A 23,053-nucleotide genomic window follows, 5' to 3' on the forward strand; every position below is an offset into this window, starting at 1 on the left:
ATTATTGGTTTCAATATTGTCTTTAATATTAGTTTCTAAATGAGTGCTGGATAAATGTTTAAGAAAACTATAAATATCACTAAAAGTGCGAGAACACAACATTTTTGTTGACAATTCTTGTCGACATCGAAAAAAAGAATGCAGTTTTGTAGAATGTTTTAATTTACAATGTGCTTTCAAACATCTAATAGAGCCATACGATTCGAAACAAAATGGGCAAGAATACATTATAAAAAATTTTAGTGTTATTAATTATTAATAGCATTTTAATTTTAATATAATTCTATTTGAATTAATATTATTAATTAAAATAGAATGTTAAAGAATTAAATTTTAGAATAAACTATATTTTTATAAAGTACTTAAAATGTTATTTTTATACTTAATATCGCAGAAATGAAATAAACTTTATAAATTATTAAATATCAAATAAAAGGAACTGTGTTTCTAAATATCAAATAAAAGGAACTATATATGAGACCACGGTTATATCAATAATAATATTTGTAACTTTTGTAATATTTTAAACTTTATCATAAATTTTAAGGAGTATTTTTTAACGTACTTATTATTTCTAAAATATGTGACGGTGTTTTATCGTATTTTCTTGTAAAGTTATACAACTCACGTTGGATCAGTAGCCATATATTTATTTATTTATTTATTTATGTACAGGTAAACGGGAGATATCCCTTTAAAAATAAATTAAAAATAAAATAAGTTGAGAACATAGAAAATGTACAAAGTTATCGCTATATGATTACGCACAATTTATAACATTAAGAGCCTATCGCAATAAAACTAAAACACAGGAGGGAAATAACAAGTCTATCGTAGACAATGGGATAACGTTCGTCTGAAGGTGCAGAGTGATGATTGAAAGAAATCCACACGATCAGAGAACTCATTCGCCAGCATGCAGATTCGATTCAGGGGCTTGTATCTTCCATAAGAGGTACGGTGAGACTCGACATTAAATATGACGCCCTTCCTGAGAGGCCTAGCCGGAGCACGCAGCCCCACATACTCTAGGAGCTCCGAACATGTAATACTCCCATTAATCAATTTGAAAAAAAAACAGTAGATCTAGAAAAGTGCGTCTATTTGCTAAAGTAATTAGCCGCAAGTTATTCAGCATATCATCATAAGAGTGATCGAAAAAGCGCATTGGATTATCCGTTATGAAGCTCACTCTACGCAAAAAGCGGTGTTGGATTCCCTCAATCTGAATATCATATTTGGCATAAAACGGAGCCTAGACAATGGAGGCGTACTCCAAATGAGGCCGTACTAGCGCACAGTATAACAATCTTAAGGTGTGCACATTATTAAAGTATTTGCCAGTCCGCAAGATAAAACCCAGTTTTCTATACGCGCAGTTCGTGATACTCATTATATGCTTCTCAAACGATAGATCAGGGCAAAAGGTGACCCCAAGATCGCGTACAGAATCTACCTCAGAGAGACGCACCCCGTTTATCGAGTACTCATGCATGCAAACGCTTCTCCTCTGACTAAAGCGGGTTACATGACATTTCGCTATATTAAACTGTAGTTTATTAACATTGCACCAACGCTCGAGCCGAAACAGATCAAGCTGCAACAGATCCGCGTCCTCAAGGTTATTTACTCGTCGAAAAACTTTTAAATCGTCCGCATATAGTAGAAATTTACAGTGATTAAAGACCTTGTTAATGTCATTAATAAATAGATTGAAAAGAAGCGGGCCCAGGTGAGAACCCTGGGGCACGCCAGACGATGCTTTAAAAATTCTAGATTGGCAATTATTGATTTTTACAATCTGTGACCTGTCTGTTACATAACTTGATACCCATTTCAGCAAAGTACCATCAATACCAAAGGCCCGCAACTTAGTGAGTAGTAGGGAATGATCAACGCTATCAAAAGCCTTTCTAAAGTCCGTATAAACTGCATCGACCTGGGAGCCATCCTCCACCACTGAATTAATAAAATTCTGATAAAGTAGCAGATTAGTCACGACGGAACGACCGGCAATAAAGCCATGCTGCTCTTCAATCAAAACATACTTAAATAATGATGCAAGTTTATTCGCTATTATATTTTCGAATAATTTAGGCATGAGGCATTGCTTACTTATTGGTCTATAATTAGAGACCAAAGTTCTATCACCGTCCTTAAATATTGGCGTAACGGTGGATAGCTTCCAGGATTCCGGGAAGATGCCACTTACTAAAGACTTATTGAAGATAATCCAAAGTACTCTAGATAGTATGAAATTGGTTGCTTTAAGAAAGAGCGGAGGAATGCCGTCATAGCCAGAGTTGGATGCCAAATTCGTGGCATTTATGCAGTTAAATATATCCCCGATGGAGATATCTATATTCAATAGGCTCAGATCATGCTCACACACATCAACATCGCTGCCACCATGCACATCCGAACCGGAGTAAACAGATTCGAAATAGTCCGCGAAACAATTTGCTATGGCTGATCCATCATAGACAGACGAGCCATTGTGATAAATTGACATTGGAGGTTTATTAGAAGTATACATGGATTTTGTGAAGCTCCAGAAAACATTTACATTACTCGAGATAGCCTCCTCCGTACGATGCACATAGCTCCGCAGACACGCCGATGAAAGGGATTTACATCGAGCCCTCAGACCCGAAAACTCCATATAATCCGAAAAGCAATTAGTTCTCTTATATCGGATGTGAGCACTCTTTTTGGCCTTGATGAGAGTTTTCAGTTCATTTGAGAACCATGTAGGATGCTGTGATTTGCGGGTCATATATGTAGGAACAAAATTAGAGATGACATAATCAAGATGCCCATACAAAAAATCCACAGCTTCATTTGCATCCAGAAATTTTAGTTCTTCATCCCAGGAGATACTGTCCAAGTAATCATTAATAGCATCATAGTTCGCACGTTTAAAGTTCCACCTATGTTCAATGTGAGATGACAGCGATGTTTTCAGTGGCAAGGTCAATAAGATGGCCGGATGATAACGATCGCACGCACATAAGTAATCAACGGCTAGCTCCACTGAAGTGCTATGCAGTGTGGAAAACACTAGATCTAAGGTATTCCGATTCGCATTAATGATCCTATTGTGCTGGTAAAAATTAAATTCATTGAAGAAGTGTGAGATAATGTTAGCATGCGGTAACATATTACAGTGTCGATCTGATTCATATTGCAAGTAATTGTTATTATTATGCCACTGAATATGCGGAAGATTATAATCGCCCGCAATAAGAAAATTAGCATTAGGTGACGCGACTAACACTTCTTCAACAGAGAGGCAGTGAGCCTCGTATAAAGACGGCTCCGATAAAGGAGGCATGTAAACAGTGCCGACAATAAATTGTACATGATCAAGGCGAATGTCAACAAACAGCTGTTCGACGCGTGACTCTGAGATATTTATAGCACGACTAAATATAGAATTTCTCACAGCAATCAACACACCTCTTCCGCGCGAATAAACACTATTAGCAATATTTCTATCATTGCGAAACACGGTGAAATCATCAAGGCCCAGCTCCAAGCTCGATATACCCTCATGCAGCCACGTCTCAACCAAGACTATTATATCGTAGTCAACAGATACGGACGCCACAGCACACCGCAGATCACAAAGCTTCGTTCTCAAACCGCGAACATTTTGATAATAAATAAGGGGAGAGCGAGTTAGTTTTTTGAACTTGACTTTACATCGACGATTTTCGGCACACCGTTTATATAACGAATTGTTTTATTTGTTTCTCCTTCGTCCTTCAGGCGCCCCAGAGCGGCCCGCAGGTCCCTAAGATATTGTCTTTGCTTCATTGTTTGATCCTGAGAGATGTTGACAGGACCAGAGTATCGCGATTTATTCCTCAGGATTTCCAGCACCTCCCGTTTTGTGGAAAAAGAGACACGCACCGGTCTAGAATGACCTCGCTTCACCTTTCCCAGTCTCTCCGTTCGCATTGCGGAATTCACGCCAGGCTGGATAGTCCGAATGATATCCCTCACCAGATCATCATCTCTACAGCCATTGTTATCGGACTCCTCCAGATTGAAAAATATCAAATTAGTCGATCTTCTCTCTCTATCTTCCATTTCCTCGATAACATCCGTCTCAACTGAGCGCAAGGGGTCCAATGGTTGAATTACTGTCGACCGGCTCTCAAGTAAGTCCAGTCTATTCGATATGCTCTGAATTTCATTTCTGACCTTGTCCATATCAGCCTGGTGCATCTACATGATCTCTCTCCGGAAAGTGAGAAACTCTTCCTGTATTACCTTCCTGATATCCTCTAGGAGCCGCGGACTCGCATTCAAACTTTGAGGCGAACTTCCGGAAGGGCAACTCAAGAACTGACCATTCAAGAAGGGATGACCGCTACGTGCGAGACAACTCGGATGCGATGCTATATTGCATCCACCACAAGTTACAGGCTTTGCCACGGCTACACCGCATCCTTTGCATATTTTTTTTCCATCCATTTCGTTAGAATCACAACTAGAGAAAACTCAGCAACAGCGAAATAGGCGGTATATGGATTTAACGAAAACAGGCCGCCGAACCAAAACACGACCGTCCTCAACCAGTGTATACTGTATACTGTATATATGATGAGCTGCTGCCGGATATTCGATATTCATCACATGAAAGATTAGTGTTTCGAACGATACCGAGACTGATCTCGGTCTCGGGATCGAGACCGAGACGAGACCGAGACGAGACCGAGACGAGACTTAAAACTTGAATTCGAGACTAAGACGAGACCTTTTTATGACGAGTCTCGGCGATATCGAGAGTCTCGTCGAGATTCTCGAATTTTGTGATATTTTTAATCTGAAATATTTTTAATTAAAAATTATTTTTAAATTAATTATTTATTTATCATTTTGATGCAAAAAGAATTTACTTTAAAGTAAGTATTTTTAAATATAAATTCAATTTATACTAAAATGAAATGGAATTCTTTTCATAATTCTATTAGATATAAAATTGGTTCTTCCTATAAAGAAGTATGTGACATATAATATGTGCAAAATCTAAATCTCTATGTTAAATATGAAAATATATTATACTTAAATTAGGCGCCTTCGCCACAGAACAGTCTCTATAATTGAATATCGTTTTTGGAAATGAAGATTAAATATAAAAATATGTCCAGTTCGAAAACCGAGAGTACGGAATAATCGGTGCCTAATTCGTCGACGTTGAGTGTATTGAAAAAATATTTCTTTTATTTAATAGATAAAGACAAGGTAAAATTCGGAAAATATTTAATATACAAAAGTGAAAAGAAAGTAAAAAAATTTATAAAAATGAAAGACTCAAATACAAGTGACTTAAAAGAACATTTGTTATCTTGTCACCCAAAAATTTACAATAATGCTTATAAAAAGAAAATAACGCTACCGCAACTGGCACATGGATAACTGATGATTAATCAAGCATTTTAATAGGTAGCGTAAAAATGTAAAAATAATTTAAGTATAATATCTTTACGTTTAACATAGAGATTTAGATTTTGCACATATTATATATATGTCACATGCATTTTTATAGAAAGAACAAATTTCATATCTAATAGAATTATGAAAAGAATTCCATTTCATTTTAGTATAAATACTATAAATTAAATTTATATTTAAAAATATTTTCATTAAAGTAAGTTCTTTTTATAGACAAGAAATGTACAATCCTGTTATCTCAAAGCGAATTTTATGATTTGGTTGTCAACTGGCTATGCATCAAATATTTGCCTTTTAATTTTTTCGAAAATGACGCTACACTTATTATGATTATCGAGACCGAGAATCTCGATTCGAGACTGAGACGAGATTGTCATATTCGAGACCAAGCCGATACCGAGACGAGATCGAAATTTTCGAGACCAAATCGAGATCGAAACGAGACTTGAGCTAATCTCGTCTCGTCTTGGCGAGACCGAATCACTATGAAAGATTTTGAAGCAAGTGTCGATTGCTCTAAACGCAGATGTTACGTTGTATAAGACCTTGTCCACAGATATAAAAAACGATGATATTTCAGCCAAAGTAGGTCCTACGACAATAATATATGGTTGAAGTGTCAAATTCATCTGGTACATCGCATCAATTCGTTTTTGTCGAATATCACTTATATCTCCAGCAGTCTGAAAAATCATGATTATAAAGTACATGCATTATTTTTTGAAAAAATTAAATAAAACTTTAAATCATACCTTGACGTGTACAACAAGACTTTCTTCAGATTCAATCATTGAAGGTTTCCAATGACCCTTCTTTGTTGTTATAACTCGTCCTCTTGGAGGAATCATGTATGACAGTGCACACAATTGCGCAATAGCTTTAGATTCTGTTTCCGAAAACGTTATACAAATTATATTTTCAAGTTTATAACTGCATAAAAATTATTATACAATAATATACAAATAACATACCATCGCTTTGATCACTTCCTATTATTTGTAATAGTTCATTTACTCGAGGAATTTTCTTCTTCTCAAGAGGACAAACTTTTAAAACGTTTTGGAAGAATTGAGGCCACTGACTAATAGCGTCTTCTGTCGAACTTAATTCGAAATGTTCAAAATACTGGACTATTAATAACCAGCCCATTGGATGAGTTAAAATCGGCCATTTTTCTAATATTTCGGATAGCGAAGTATTCCGATTGTTTCGATTGTCTTGCAAACGAATAGTAGCAGTAGCCTTCCAGTGGCTTTCAACCACTTCCCACGGTTCTCGATTAGTTTCCAATCATTTGACGCTTGTCTCCAACACTTCACTTGTAACTAAAAATAGAATTATAGATCATATTATATAATTAAGAAAATATTTAAAATCTATTGAAATACTTACCGTCATTAGATGCTTCACTTTCTTGATCAGTATTAGAACTTGTAATATCAGAAATATCTGCTAGTATACGTTTATTTTGTCGCAATTTATTTCGATATTTGTCTACAAGTTTACCGCATACAGAAATCGATTTTTTATTTCGAGAATTCTGTTTAGATATTGGTGCAACATAATATAAATTTATGTCCTCCGATGGGAATACTTCTATTATTCCTCGAGCAAGATGCAAAAAATTATGTTTATTAACCGGCCTATTATAAAAAAAATTATTTAACTAAATTATATTTTATATACTTATATTAAAAAGTAAAACATTTAACTTACCCTTTAACAGTATTTAATAAATGTGAGGTTAATAATTCAATAAGAATATGTCTGGAATGCTTCGACAGTGTCTTGATTTGTAAATAACTTCGTAATATCAAGCGACCTTGTTCATTTTCTTTTAATATTTCACGGACAGTAGGCCGTTGAAGTCTTCTATACATCTGTGTTCCAACAAAACATTTTTGTTTTTTCAAAGGTGACGACTCAATGTTTATTTTGATTCGCCAGAATCAAAAGAAAACATTCGCTCGCTGTATCGGTATCGTGGTCTTGTTCCTGTATTATTTATAAAATTATTTACAAAATTAAAAAATCTTGTAATAATAAGAAAAAAATATAATTACATCATTTGAAATCCGAAAATGTTCCTTCCATTTCGTTATGAAGCGCATCCTTAAACCAATTGTTGGAATCAATTCTTTTATTAAATCGTGTGTTAGATTTTGCAATGAAGTGAAATCAATTGCTTGTGCTGTATATACCAAAAAATAATTAATTGTCAAAAACATTATATTGCATATTGTTATACGAATCACATATTATTTTGTGCGTATTTATATAATAGCTAGGAACTATAGATATGTAAATCGAAAAAATTAACATAATAGTAAAAATAATATGCGAATCAATCAATAGCTCTTGTACATTATTATTATACAGGAAAAAATGCTATTGTTTCTATTAAAGTCGACATAGGCTGCCACATAAATAGTTTATTTAATTGTATTTACAGTTAATTAAAAAAAAAAAAGATTATTAGAATCAATTACAATGAAATACAGTCAATAGCAAATACAGTTGAATGAACTATGTGTGTGGCAGCTCGTAACGTCGATAATTAATCGAAGTAACAGCGTTTTTCCCATGTATGTTTAATTAAAGATAGACGAAAAACGTTAACTCAATTTAGCAATTACACTATTAACTGAATATGCTCACCTAATAATAATTAAAAATAAGATATTTAGATAATAATAATATTTACCTTTGAAATGTTGAATAAGGTTATCTTCCAAGCCCCAATCTTTCAGGAGATTGACTGTCTCTTTATCAGCCATTATAATGTTCTTACATATATAATCTTTTTACAATACGACAATACGACAGTATTTTTACTTTGACTCAAACACTAAAAACAAATTTGTGACACTCTCTTGATAAACCATAAGCACTATAAAAGGACCGAGCAAAGGCGACCGTTATAAAACGTTCAGACTGGTCTCTGAAATAACAAAAGAATCAGACGGATGGCGACATGAGAGTGCATATAGACTGTACGTACAATGTCCGCCGATCGCGCGGAAGACGATGTACAAGAGAAGCATATAAAATGCACGTACAATGTCGATCTGAAGGCGCAGGCACGAACACGAACGTTCAATATACGCCGGTCGCAAGGATAGTGACGGCAAGAAAGCAGCGCGCACAACGACACAATTACAATGTCCGCCGATCACACGGAAGCGACGACAAGAGAGCAGACACTCGAGAGCATTAACTCGCGTGAACAATGCCCGCCGATCGCACGGATGACGAAAAAGAAGTTGGCACGCACTAAAGCCTTGGGCACACACTTTTCCATAACGCATAACGCATAACGCATAGCACATAGCATAACATGCAGCAACGCACACAATCATAAAGAACCATAAGAATTTTTATATTCAAGATAGCGTAGTTCATTTTCTAACCTTAAAATGTGCCCTTCTAGATACAACTCCATAAATATGGATGGAGAACATCTAATTATTTATTTGTTGGTTTTACAATTGTGCCTATTGGCATTAAAAAAAAGGAAACGAAGTATAAGATGGAAAAATCGAAGATGGTGGGTGAGACCCATTAATATTGTACGTCCCATGTATGGAGATTATGAACATCTCTTTCAAGAAATGAAGCGTTATGATCCAGATATATTTTTCCGATATACAAGGATGAGAGAAGAAACTTTTAGGCTTCTGTTACAATTAGTAAGACCATTTATAACCAAATCAAACCATCGAGCATTCAAGCCAGAGCAGCGATTGATCTTAACTCTAAGGTAGTTACTTATTTTGTTATAAATTATTTAATTGAAGAATAAAACTATGTGTAAAAGATAATATTGGGTGCTTTCCATTTAGCAACACAAGTCGACACAAGCGTTATTCTATCTCTGTTTTACATTCTAAAAGAATAAAGATAGAATGATGCTTTTGTTGACTTGTGTTGTTAAATGAAAAGCACCAATTTTTCAAAATGTTTTTTATGTCAGTATTGTTTCTTATCAATATTCCTATTAATTATTTTGTGCAGGTTTTTAGCAAGCGGAGATCAAATATTGTCTATTGCATTAGCGTTTAGATGTGGGGAGTCAACAGTTCGGAAAATTATTCATGAAACCTGTCAAGTTCTAGCTCAGGTATTGCAGCCGATTTACCTTCGTTCGCCAACAGAAGAAGAATGGAAAAGTATTTGTACTGGTTATCTGGAAAGCTGGAATTTCCCCAATTGCGCTGGCTCTTTTGATGGAAAACATGTAGAAATACAAGCTCCACCAAATTCCGGGAGCTTATTCTTCAACTATAAAAAGACATTTAGCATTGTGCTAATGGCTGCTTGTGATTATAAATATATGTTCACTCTAATTGACATAGGCTCATATGGCGGCAATAGTGATGGAGATATTTTTACCTCTTCAGACATTTATTCGGCATTGGAAAGCGAAACACTAAATCTTCCTAAAGGGACTGCAAATCTTCCCGAAAGCAACATTACATTGCCTTGTTTTTTTCTTGGAGATAGTGATTTTGCAATTAGTACTTTTATGATGCGACCTTACTCCGGAAAAATACTGGATGAAAAAAAGAAAATATTTAATTATAGGTAAGCAATTTGCGCAATTATTATTTTTATTATACAAAATGTTGCATTATTAAAATATATCTTAATCTTATAATGCACTTTATTGATTTTTAGATTATCTAGAGCAAGGCGTACAATAGAAAACACCTTCGGTATTTTATCTTCACGATGGAGAATTTATCGAAAGCCCATTAATATGCATCCAAAATATATAGACATGGTTGTCATGGCGACTATATGTCTGCATAATTTTATAAAATCTGAAGAAAATCTTATGGAAGAGAAGGACAGAATATACTGTCCTCAAAGTTTTGTAGATTCAGAGGGTTCTGACGGTAATATCATCCCCGGGGAGTGGCGACGATATACTGAAAACACACTGAGAGATATATCTCCCACTTCAAAGCATCATGCAACTACAATTGCATATAAACAGCGAGATAAATTGGCTGATTATTTTCTGACACCAGCCGGTCAAGTTCCGTGGCAGTATGATTACGTGAGAAGAGGACAACATCGTGATGATGCATAGTAAAATACTATTAAAAATTAAAATCACATCATTATGTAAAAACATGTTTATTTTAAATATTTTAATAAAACGATTTATTATATCGCATAAAAAAAGATAAATATACATTTTGTGTTACATATTGCATAAAAGAAATAAACATAACATAATGTATCACTAATTATCACATGTGTTGTATTAAAAATTAATATATCTTATCACTAATAATTGCATGTTATATAAAAATAAAAGAAAATATATCGTATCGTTAATTATCACGTGTTGCATAAAAAAATAACTTAACATATATCACTATTTATCACGTGTTGCATACAAAAATTAACTTAAAATGACGTATCATTAATTATCATATGTTACATAAAAATATTTAACTTGACATATATCACTAAGGGCCATTCCACAATAGGTTGCAAATGCTTTCGTTGCCAGTTGATAATTGCGGATTGATCAATCCGATTGGTCAATTCGCAATTATCAACTGGCAACGAAAGCATTTGCAACCTATTGTGGAATGGCCCTACTAATTACATGTCATATAAAAGAAACAAACGTAGAATGTTATATAATGCGGGGGCTACAATGGCAGCAGGAGTACAGAGTACAAGAGTAAGCAGTAAGCAGTACGAAATGGGATTCGTTCATTTCGTTACTCCCGACGAAATGAACGAATCCCATTTCGTACTGCTTACTGCTTACTCTTGTACTCTGTACTCCTGCTGCCATTGTAGCCCCCGCATAAGATATAACAATTATATATCATATAAAATACGCAACATTGCTTTCTTTTTATCTGCCTTTGTACATTGGGACATATTGACCAATAATGAAAGTATTAATTGACAAAAAGCCATATCTTCTTCTATTTCCGGCTTTAGAGACGGTGATGAAGAAACTGGAACACATCTGTTCTCTAATAAAGAAGTAACTTTACCAATGGCATTTTCTAGAACATCCGGCTGAGGTTTTCTTCCTTTTGACTTTATCTGTTGTCCAGTTAAACTTTTGTCCCGTGTAGCCGTATAGCTAGAGACACTTACTGCAGATGTGGAGCTATCAGATACATTTGAATGCAAATCCGGAGTTAAGGAGTCTTTACTAAAAACAAAGAAATTTTAACACGTCATAATTCTATATGTCTCTGTATGCATATATAAATTTAAAATACATGACAATTTTTACTGACTCTACATGCTGTGCAGTGTTACTTGTTAAATCTATGATGCTTTTTATTGATGGTTGTTTTCTTAAAGTAGCCACGTTTACAGAAGATGAATTATTCTCTTTTTCATCATTATGTAAGCCAAAATTTCTGAAACAAAATAACAAAAGTTTTATTATTGATGTACAAATATAAGATTCCTACTTTATATGAAAATTGGTGATAATTAATTTATGTGTTACATACTTTTGTAGATTAAGATTACAAGATCCTGTCACTGGAGGTATGCTTTTGTTTTGTATGTTAGTCATCGTTCTGGAAAAGAAAGCAGAAAAATGCACTTTATTAACTATTCTAATTTCTATATTATATTCTATATTATAGATAATTACATATTAATCATACCTTCTCCTTTTAACAAATCGATCCAGGAATTGCATATTGTCGAAAAATTCAAACGTTTTTCTTTTTGATGCACCACTTCCAGTGGTTGTTTCTTCTTGTTGTTGCTTTTTTTCGCGTGAATAGCGCTCCCTCAGTCGCATCCATCTGGTTTGACACTCTTCCACTTATAATAAAAATTACATTGAACATTATTTCTCTTCAATGAAAATGTGAAAAGTAAAAGAGAAAAGAACTATGCAAAAAGTTTAGCTAAAGAAAACAGACCTATAATGTCTAATGTGAATAATGTTTGAATGTATAATTCAAATGTATAATTCAGAAAGGCATATATTATATTATTAGGGCATTATATGTACGTACCTGTCATGCCCATGATACCTCCAATTTCTACTCAAGCATTCTGTTTTTTAATGCTATCTTTGAAATCAGTCAGTTCCTTATTGTATAAATAAGGATAGTCACGTACTAAAGAAATAAGTAAAGCATCTCCACTCATTTCATTTTTACTTTCATCATCATCGAAATCCTCGTCCTTGTCTTGATATAATGAAATATAATGATACGAGTCATGATCCATTTTCCTATTAATAAAAATACAGATAAATAATTTAATAATAGAAAAACAATTTTATGATAGTCAAAGAATTTTATCTATTATTATAATGATATAATAAAGAACATCTAAACATACCTTCACAGATATATTCCGAAAAGAAAGGTTAGAAACTCTAGAAACTGTCTATAGTTTGTCGTATGTGTAGTACGCGGCACTTCTCTTCGCACAATCCATAACCATAAAAATTCGTTCTTACGTATTTTTCGACCCTTTATGCTTTATACTTTATGCACAATGCAAGCTCCTCGGAACGAGAAGGGGAGGTAAAAATAAAAGATTCTGATTGGCTCATTTCCTTATGCGTTATGCGTTATGGAAAAGTGTGTGCTCTCGGTTTAACACGCGCGGGCGGGATACAATGACCGATACCGCATGGTCGACATCGTTCGGTGTAGTGATGTGCGATTCTGAATCGATCTTCATAAAAATCGATTTTCTCGACGAGAAAAATCGATTTTTTGTATCGATTCCATAGTATACGATTTTCGAGAGAATCGATTTTTTTAAAGCTAGAATCGATTCTTTTTTGTGCTGTTTTCTGACATTCTACTGATATCGGTGAGTACTACGTTTTAAATAAATAATGAAGTTTGAATTGCCATGCCGTTAGCACAATATATACAGTAGCGATGAGTAGCTCAACTCTCTCTCGGCACCTTTGATGTTAGTCTCATTTAAAGACTGGCTCAATGATTAATTAAAAAAATTGAAAAAGATTAATGCGTTATTTAAAGTACTTTTTACTCTTATCTTACACCTTTCAGAACCTACCTAACTCCTAAACTAGTAATCGTCGGTCTTACAAGGTTTTAGCTAGAATTCAATTTTACATTCGACTAGAAAATTATCGACTCGCAAAGGGGATCTCGGCTCTCTTTAGGATTAGCTCGATCAGCTTGAACTCCCGAAGGTCTACTACAATTTTTTAGATAAAAAAGTATAGTTTAGTTAATTTCTTTATGTTTCGGCATATTTCTTCTTTTATGCTAAATAACGTAAAAAAATCGATTTTTAGTACTCCGATTTTTATGAGAATCGATTTTTATATGTGCGATTCAAAATCGATTCGGAAATCGATTTTTATCATACGATCGCACATCACTAGTTCGGCGAGGTCCCGTTCGCAAGAATGTTCGCGAAACTCGCGATTACGCGATTGGGCGATGCGTTAACTAATCGAGGAGCTCGGTGACGAAACACGTGATTCGTCATCGACCCGCGATCGTGTAATACGGGGTGTCCCGATCAAACAATATCCAAACACGCATGAATCAATAATATTTAAGTGTAACATCTGACAAATATTTCATTTGTACCAATGTACAAAATGTATACGGATGAAATAAATTGTATTTTAATCAACAAGATAATGCATATGTATTGATCATAATGATATTAATTGTGTCGTTGACTTGTTTTAAGTATTTTATATAGTTAAATTAACAGCATTATGTGTGTCAGGTGTTATAGTTAAATATTATTGAATCATACGCATTTTTTTGTTTAAAAGAAACAAAAATAGTTTTATATTGATTACATCTCCGCTTGATACAATTAAAACACAAAAATATTAATGATTATATGTGTTGATTGCATCAAGCAGATGTATAATCAATGTACAAACATTTCTATTTTCTCTAAAAAACAATTGTGTATGAATGAATAATATTTAAGTGTAACATCTGACAAATAATTCATTTGTACTAATGTACAAAATGTATATAGATAAAATTAATTGTATTTCAATCAACAAGATAATGCAATTGTATTAACCGCATAAACGTTAACTCTACCGTTAATTTACTTTAATTATTTCACACAGTTGAGCCGACAGCAGATATAGTTACATGGATTACGTTATATTCAATTATATATCAAGCAAGTTATTTAATTTAAATGTAATTATAATAAAGAAAGATGTGTATAGGATGAGTAGATATGTGATTGATACAACAAAATTTTTCAAATACAGTAATATTATTAGATCAAATATTTCAATTATTAAAACAAGTATTAGATGTTTTTCGTTCATTAATATTGTTATTGCATCAACCAAATTTATTTCAATTACACTGATGCTGTTGATACAACATCATTTTTTTTCCGTGTACGATTTATCTGAGGGGATGGGGCTGAAGCTTATGGAGAGAGGGTCTGTCTCTGCGATGTTCATCACAAAGTTCAAAGCAGTCACCGAGCTAAGTATCGCTAAGTGTCGTCGAGCTAAGTTATTAAGTGCAGTGCAAAATGCCTTTTGGATCGGGAGACATTTTGGGCCCAAATTTTTTTTTAACAAGAATGTCCTTTAGGACTTCATGAAATAATAGATATAATATCTTGGAAGACCCACCTGCTAGAAAATTTATTGAGGACTCTGTTCCTTATATTCACAATGCCGGTAAGTTTTTATTATTATATAATAAATTTGTTTATTAATATTATCTACTAAATATTTTGTCGATTTTCAGAAGATAACCGAGGAATCCGTCCAAATCGGTGGATACCTTAATCTTCGGCATATGGAACAAGGAACAAGTACGAAATTATCGGTGGTGCGATCGGTGGGAATTGGCCGAGCTATGGGACAACGCGGAGGGGATCGTGGAATGGGTACAGGATTACTGGTGAGATGACGTCTTCTGCCTCAGAAAATTGTTCGGCGAGGAATCATATCCTCCCGAACCTGTCAGGGAGGAATTATGGGTCTAGTGAGTATCTCTTTTTAATTTTAAAAATTATTAAAATAATAAAATGATTAATAAAAATTTTAATTTTTTAAGTTGTTTTTATATCGCTAGTACAATAATCAAAGGGGTAGTTGTAAATTAATCGACCAAACTAGCTAAAATTTGTTTATTTAATAGAAGTTACGACGCTTCGATCATATGGTTGTGGTCCTTTTCAAGTATAAACTGAAATAATAATTAATTAAAAAAAAAAAAAAACGGTTTGAATACAAAAAAACAGTAATATACATAAATGGATTTGCTATAAAATTTTGAGTACATACGTTTCTTATTGAAACACTTCACAAATTTGAGTTAAAACAAATCATTAACATCTTGTTGAATTTTAAAGAGAGAGAAACATTGTATCAGTATGAAACTTTGTCAGTGACTGAAATATAAAAATAGGAAACCAAGCTAAACGACTTTTATTATTTTGTCATAGATTTAAGCTATCTATGTCCTTTTGTAGGTTGATTGTATTATTGAATTTTTTAATATACAACATTTTCGCGATTTCTCTCTTTTTCACATATTTCTCATTATGTAATATATTAGGTTTTGTCCAAATCAAATTCATGTCTGAATTCCAACTTATGTTTACTTATAACGGAATGATTGGTTTCATGCAATTTTATATTGTTAAAATGCTCTTTCACTCGAGTACGTAAGCGCCTTTTTGTTCGGCCGATATATGACGCATTACAGTTTTTGCAATCTAATTTATATACAACATTAGTTCTCTGATCATTATGTAAACTATCTTTACCACGTTTAATCAATGTATTTAGTTTTTTTTTTGTTATTTTATAGACGTTGAAGCCCATGCCACGCATAACACGACATAGATCATAACTCATATCATTAGCATATGGCAATGAAATAAAAAATGTTCTATCAGATTGTCCACGATTCATATCACAATCATTATTGTGATTACGATTTTTTAATACATTAATTCTTTTTTGTATATGTTGTTTGATGATGTGTTTAGGGAAACAATTATTAAGTAAGATATCATTCACCATCTCAATGTTTTTATGATGGAAAATGGCATTGGATAGTAGAATGACATGATCAACCAGATTATAAATAGTATTAATTTTATATTTTAAAGGGTGGTTAAAAAAAAAGTTTATATATCTTCCAGAACATGTAGGTTTCCTGTACCAATTAGTAATGAGTCTATTGTCAGAACGAATGATCGTTGTATTTAGGAAATTAATAAAAGGAAGAACTGACTTCAATTTCATATGTGAAATTCAAGCGTTGGTGGTAATTATTAAAAGTCATTAATATCTCATCTATTTTTGTACGTGGCAATATAGCAAAAACGTCGTCTACATATCTATAATATATGGGGACAGTGAAACTTAACAAACTTAAACATTGTGTCTCCAAATCATCCATCACAATATCTGCTAGGATAGGTGATAAAAGAGAACCCATCGGGCTGCCAAATATTTGTTCATAAAACTGACCATTGAAGCTGAAACTAGCTGAATCTAAAATCAATTCTATTGCATGTAAAAATTGAGCTAAATTGAAATTTGTGTTCTTAGCAATGTCAGACAGACCCTCTCTCCATAAGCTTCAGCCCCATCCCCTCAGATAAATCGTAGTAATAAATATCTGTTTATAAATTCGAGCGGTTGGACATCAGCGCTCACCGTAATGCTATACGCCATACGCTGTTTTGTTTATACCTGCGGAAAGGACCATGAGAACGCTTATAGCGTTTTTCATTGGCAGAACTGGTGCGCACTAAGTACGCACTAACCGCGGACTGTGTGTTTCATTGAGAATTTCAGTGCGTTCGAAGATCGTGCACGCAGTTTCATTGGTAAATCTAGTGCTGAATTTTCGCACTTTCATGCAGAAATCTGGCACGAGCTCCGAGAGACGGTGTCGGTTGCGTGCAAAATATGGCGGCGCGAATTGAAGTAGATGATTTGAACGAGCAAAGTATGCAAATAATACTTGATTTTCTTTCATCATCATCTAGTAGTGATGATGATGACTATTTATTTTCAAATGAAAGACATATTGTTCCAAAAATACAAAACTTTTTAGAAGTAGTACATAACTTTTCTGAGAACGAGGTAATTACGTTTTATTTATTTAAAGTTATACATTGCTTGTAAATAGGTAATTATTATAGAAGCAAATATTTATATTAAAAGATAAATAAATATGGGTATTGGTGTTCCAGTTTAAACGCAATTTTCGAGTTTGTCGGAGAACAGCGTACAGAATTATAGATATGTTTGAAAATTCGACATTCTATAATGAGCGAAATCACGGAGGAATTGAACTTACATCCGCTGAACTACATATCTTATCATTTTTTTGGTAAGTTTTATATTATAAATATTAAAAATATTCATAACAAATGTTAAAAACGATTTGAAAATATGTGTAGGTTTGCTGGAAATAAAGTGTGCCTGAGAGACGTTGCACAAAGATTTGGAGTGTGTCCTGCTACAACTTATCGACAAAATGATAGAGTCATGAATTTCTTATGTGATATAGCTAGGAACATAATTAAATTTTCAGACAAAGAAAATATTTCAAACGAATTTTTTCTAGTATGTACATCTATTGACCTTAATATATATTTTATTGTTTATACATTATGTAAGAGAATTCACACAGTGAGTTATTTATTAATGTATGTATAATATTAAGATTGCAGGTTTCCCTAAAGTGCTTGGCTGCATCGATGGCACATATGTTAAAGTGCGAACGCCAGCACACAAAATAAAATCAACGTACGTGAACAGGCATGACATCCCTTCAATCACGTTACAGGGTATATGCGATGCCCGTAAGAGATTTGTCGATGTATTTACTGGAATTTCGTCAAAGATTCACGACTCACGTGTTCTGAAATTATCAGATGTATATGAAGAGTTGCCAGGGCTATGCGAAGGCAATAAATATCATATATTAGGCGATGGAGCCTATTCTATAAGAGAATGGCTAATCGTTCCATATAAAGATTATGGAAATCTTTCTGAAAAACAGAAAATGTTCAATAAAAAATTTTGTGCCACAAGAGTATTAATCGAAAATGCATTCGGGCTGCTGAAGGGCCGTTTTCGACAGCTCATTGAAATAGATATGCATAATGTCGATAAAATTTCGAAATTTATCATTTCTTGTTGTGTGTTGCATAATGTATGTATTGACAACAACGACGATTTCAATTTTCCAATCGAAGTAGAACATTATGTGAATGAGCTTTATAACGAAGGCAGAGGGGAGCAGGAAGCTCTTTTACGTAGATTAGGAGAAATTAAGCGAAACGCACTCCTGGAAAGATTATTTCCTTAAAATAAAGAAACATATATGTATGATTGTATATATTTCGTAATAAAATATTATATTTAAACATAATATTTTTTTATAAACACTTTACAACCTTATACAATCTTAATAAATCAAACTATTAAACAAGGAATAGATTTATATAATAAAAATTACAAAACGTAAAGAACATATTTTTCGCAGTATTGTATTACAATACAAAAAACTGACCAGAACTTCTTACAAATGTGGATTAAGTATAAAACTATTTATTGCGCAGATAATCCAAAATTGTAACAATTCTTCGCACCAACTTCTGCAAGATTCACACCGCGTCCAATATCCGACGTACGACATCCGATATCAAGATAAGTCTCTAGCAGAGAGAGAGTCTCTAGAAATCAAATTTTCTTATTTGATATCGGATGTCGTATGTCGGATATTGGACGCAATGTGAATCCTGCATAATCCCAACCAACAGACAATGCAATAGTTGTTTAACGTTTTAAAATAATATTTGAATATTTGAATATGAATGTAAAAAATATTGTCTGTTGATTGAGATTGCACTTGCACTTTGTCTTTGGCTGGATTCCGTAAAAAGCATATACGCGCATATATGCTTAACGGAATCCAGCCTTTATTTAATATAAATATTTAAAAAATAAGTTTTCGTAAGGAAATGTGCCTTAATACGACTATTAATAATGAAAAACTGAAAATTCACAACTTTTTCTATAATTTAACATTTGTATTATAAAATAACTGAAAAATGAAAAACATTTGTTCAAAGTCAACTACTATACTAAATACTTTTTCATATACGTGATAACCTGGAAAAGTAAGAAAATCACAAAAGCTTTTAACTTCAGTGAACTCTATACTATACTTGAATGTGCACTGCTTTGGCTGCGTTCCGATATTCACTGCCAGTACTGAAATTCTATAGTTTACGTCACGTACACTATAGATTTTCAGTACTGGCAGTCAATATCGGAACGCAGCCTTCGTTAGCGCCCGGGACACCGAAAGAAAAGGACAGATTGCTTCGGAACCATTTCTGTCTCCGTCTAATAAATTTTGATTGGTCAATTATATTATTTTAATGTCGTGACAATATATAAAATAATTGACCAATCAAAATTTACTAGACGGAGACAGAAATGGTTCCGAAGCAACCTGTCCTTTTCTTTCGGTGTCCCGCCAACAAAGCAGTGTACATTCCAGTATAGTGTAGAGTTCACTGTTTAACTTTTAAATGTTATCCTATATACTAATCATTTTCTTTCTTACTAAACAATTCCCTCAAAAGTTGTAGTTTCTCCTGGTGTCTCCTTTCCTTTGCCTCCTCCTTTTGTTTAAATAATTCTAATTTTTTTTCTTCATTGTTCAATTTACACTTCTTTTTTGGAAGAGGATATTTGATGTTTTCCTCGACTTCAGTAATATTTGAGTCGTCTGACGAGATGATTTCAAGAACAGGCCTTTTTGGATATTTCACACCCTTTGCACTCCGAAGTACTTCTGGCTCGATGCTATCATCAGCTTGACTAATTTCTCTTAATTCTTCTTCAAACGGCACTTCTTCTCGCCTACTGCCTGATTTACGGTTATTTTCCACCGCTTTCTTTTTTCGTTTCAAAACCGTTTTATAACGATTTTCGACCTGTAGTGGTGTTTTTGAGATATTTGAATTTTTCTCCAATTCTCTTGAAATCTCTGCCCACATTGTTTTTTTCGATTTAAATTTTTTCATTGGGCCTATTTGAGAAAGGTATATTTTATATTTATCTAGGATAAATACAGTTGCCGAATCAGTCCAGGAATTTGAAATTAGTTGCACATATTATTTGAGAGAAATACAAAATATGAATGTACAAAATATGATTCAGATTAAAATGATCCTGAGCTGTAATTGATCAAATCTTAAATTTCATTGAATAAAATTTCAATGTGATTCAATGAAATTTCAGATTTGATCAATTACAGTGCAAGATTATTTTAATTTGAATTATTTTGATTCTGTCGTGAAAACAGCCATGGTAATAAACGTGTACATACAAATGCGTTATTAAAATAGATTTACCTGTAGACTTCTGATTGTTATTTTCTTCAGATAGTGATGAACTTAAATCAAATTCATTTTCATTTCCTTTGTCAGTGTACTGCTCATCTTTACGGTTTTGATTTTCATTAATGTTCACGTTGTATATCATTATTTCTCTAAAAAAAATTCCATTAAAAAATGCATATCGTTATATAGGTATATATAAAATGTTTGGACATATCATCGTCGTTCTATTAGTCATTCTCGGCAAAATAAACAATAAGTGCGAGCGCGGAAATGTAATTTCAATAACATATTACCTATCTCCTTGCAGCCGGTATATTTCCTTTAGTAAATTATTTTCACCGCCATCAGTTATTCTATAAAATTGATTTTTGATTAACAGTTTTACGTATTGGATGGTATATGAATCATCATCTGAAACGTTAATAGGGACATCGCTCAATAATGTATCAATTATTATACGATATAACAATATAAACAACTATTTTTAGCTGCTTTCCTTTTATGAAGCAAAAACTGACACGAATTAACGTACTTCAAATATACGGTGTATATTATATGTATCACGTATGTTGCATGTGCTTTATAAAAGAAAAGCAGTTTTTATAATAAATTTTTTTCATAGTTAGGTTAGGTTAGGTTATAAAATTAGCAGGATTGATAGAATATATACTTACTCATTAATTTTTCCCATAATTCTTCTTCATCTTTTTCAAGTGTTAACTCTAAATAAGTAGTATTTATTTTGAATTTTATCAACTTTAAATTTTCCGGAGTATTCATTTTAAAAATTATCTTTTGTGGAGAGACAGGTTAAGGAGCCGCGAATGTTATGCACTCACCACACCGCGAGTGTTTCAGTGGGCATGCAAGAAACTTGCACTAGCTATACATTTGGGCAGTGTCGTGCCGCACTTAACGAGTTCTCAGTGCGCATTCAGTTCTGCCCAATGAAAAACGCTATTAGAAGAGAGAGAGCGTGAGGCGTTTACGAGAGATAGCGCGAGGCGTTCATGAGAGAGCGTGAGGTATACGAAAGAGAGAGATAGCGCGAGGCTAGGGACCGTGAGAGAGATAGCGCGAGAGAGATGTCGCACAGTGGTGCCATATACGTGAATCACGGAAAAAATTATATAATTTATTAACTTTTAGAGATCGGGCTTTTTTGATGATTTTAATAGTTTTCAATTGCACACATATCAATATTGTTATATTAGAAGAAATAAAACACATCAATATAGATCTGATAAAAATTAGTTATATAATATATTTTTATTTAATTAGAGTGATGACCAATCTAAAACGCGTGTTCAAAACAAAAAAATATATATTTTATAACAAAAGAGGTATTTTATAATATCTTTGAACTGAGCCTACTAGCCCCGGTCTCCTCTAGTCTTCTCGTTATGCATTTATATTCAAATAAAACAAATATAAACATTTTTCCATTTTTTATTATAAATATATATAATCGCACTAAATCGCAGTTGTAATTAATTGCATACGATAATATAGTATGATTTTAAATTTATATAAATTTCTGCCCAGATAGCACATGATATTCTCCGTATATTCTGAATTCATACGGAATCTCCCATACATATACGTAACATTATGAGAATATACTGATGATATCGTAAGCAGTATATAATGGGCTAAGAATATTTTGTATATTCTGAGGATATTCTGAGGATATCGCACACAGAATATCACATTTTGCATTCATATCGTAGATTCTGCATATATTTTGGAATTCATCCCGAATATCCCGTATATAGACGTAATATTCTGAGGATATTCTGAGGATATCGCACACAGAATATCACATTTTGCATTCATATCGTAGATTCTGCATATATTTTTGGAATTCATCCCGAATATCCCGTATATAGACGTAATATTCTGGGGATATTCTGAGGATATCGCACACGAATTATGTGAATTACGTCCAAAATAATAATGTAAATATATATATACGTCGTAAATCACGTTTAATATTTTGTAGAAATGTGAATTGTGTAATAAATAAGTATGCTGGTGCTTTGTTAGTGAAAAACAACACCAACACGCAATTCAGGCTGCTTTCCTTTTAGGAGACACACATCGACACAGGTTAACGCATTCGAGCACTGTTGTTACAGTATAAATGGAACGCGCTATGCACAGTATGTGCACGAACTTTTTAATTATCTTCAGGTCTCGTTCTGCC

General features: G+C 33.3%; 3 protein-coding genes, 1 long non-coding RNA gene and 1 pseudogene across 4 annotated transcripts; 1 reads left to right on the top strand and 4 right to left on the bottom strand.

Moving 5' to 3' along the window:
• Positions 1 to 1,592: 1,592 nt before the first annotated feature.
• LOC145937961 (uncharacterized) lies at positions 1,593 to 3,334 on the bottom strand. The gene is made up of 3 exons (XM_083041305.1): positions 2,116 to 3,334; positions 1,849 to 2,031; positions 1,593 to 1,597 (listed from the first exon to the last, which is right to left on the bottom strand). Exons 1-3 carry the CDS (start codon positions 3,332 to 3,334, stop codon positions 1,593 to 1,595), a joined length of 1,407 nt encoding a protein of 468 aa, XP_082897431.1.
• A 1,419-nt stretch (positions 3,335 to 4,753) lies between these two features.
• LOC145937962 (uncharacterized) lies at positions 4,754 to 6,612 on the bottom strand. The gene is made up of 4 exons (XM_083041306.1): positions 6,435 to 6,612; positions 6,216 to 6,349; positions 5,997 to 6,146; positions 4,754 to 4,834 (listed from the first exon to the last, which is right to left on the bottom strand). The coding sequence occupies exons 1-4, from the start codon at positions 6,610 to 6,612 to the stop codon at positions 4,754 to 4,756; spliced, it is 543 nt and encodes a 180-aa protein (XP_082897432.1).
• A 2,579-nt stretch (positions 6,613 to 9,191) lies between these two features.
• On the top strand, positions 9,192 to 9,911 carry LOC145937343 (uncharacterized). The gene is made up of 3 exons (XR_014425546.1): positions 9,192 to 9,223; positions 9,478 to 9,782; positions 9,864 to 9,911. It is a non-coding gene; the product is annotated as an uncharacterized LOC145937343 (long non-coding RNA).
• A 1,356-nt stretch (positions 9,912 to 11,267) lies between these two features.
• On the bottom strand, positions 11,268 to 12,899 carry LOC145937366 (uncharacterized; annotated as a pseudogene).
• A 7,147-nt stretch (positions 12,900 to 20,046) lies between these two features.
• On the bottom strand, positions 20,047 to 20,989 carry LOC145937963 (uncharacterized). Its single transcript, XM_083041307.1, has 2 exons — positions 20,860 to 20,989; positions 20,047 to 20,600 (listed from the first exon to the last, which is right to left on the bottom strand). The coding sequence occupies exons 1-2, from the start codon at positions 20,987 to 20,989 to the stop codon at positions 20,047 to 20,049; spliced, it is 684 nt and encodes a 227-aa protein (XP_082897433.1).
• Positions 20,990 to 23,053: the final 2,064 nt, after the last annotated feature.

Source organism: Prenolepis imparis, unplaced genomic scaffold (assembly GCF_030444845.1).
Source record: "Prenolepis imparis isolate NDT839.2.m4 unplaced genomic scaffold, iyPreImpa1.0 SCAF_6, whole genome shotgun sequence".
Taxonomy (NCBI): domain Eukaryota; kingdom Metazoa; phylum Arthropoda; class Insecta; order Hymenoptera; family Formicidae; genus Prenolepis; species Prenolepis imparis.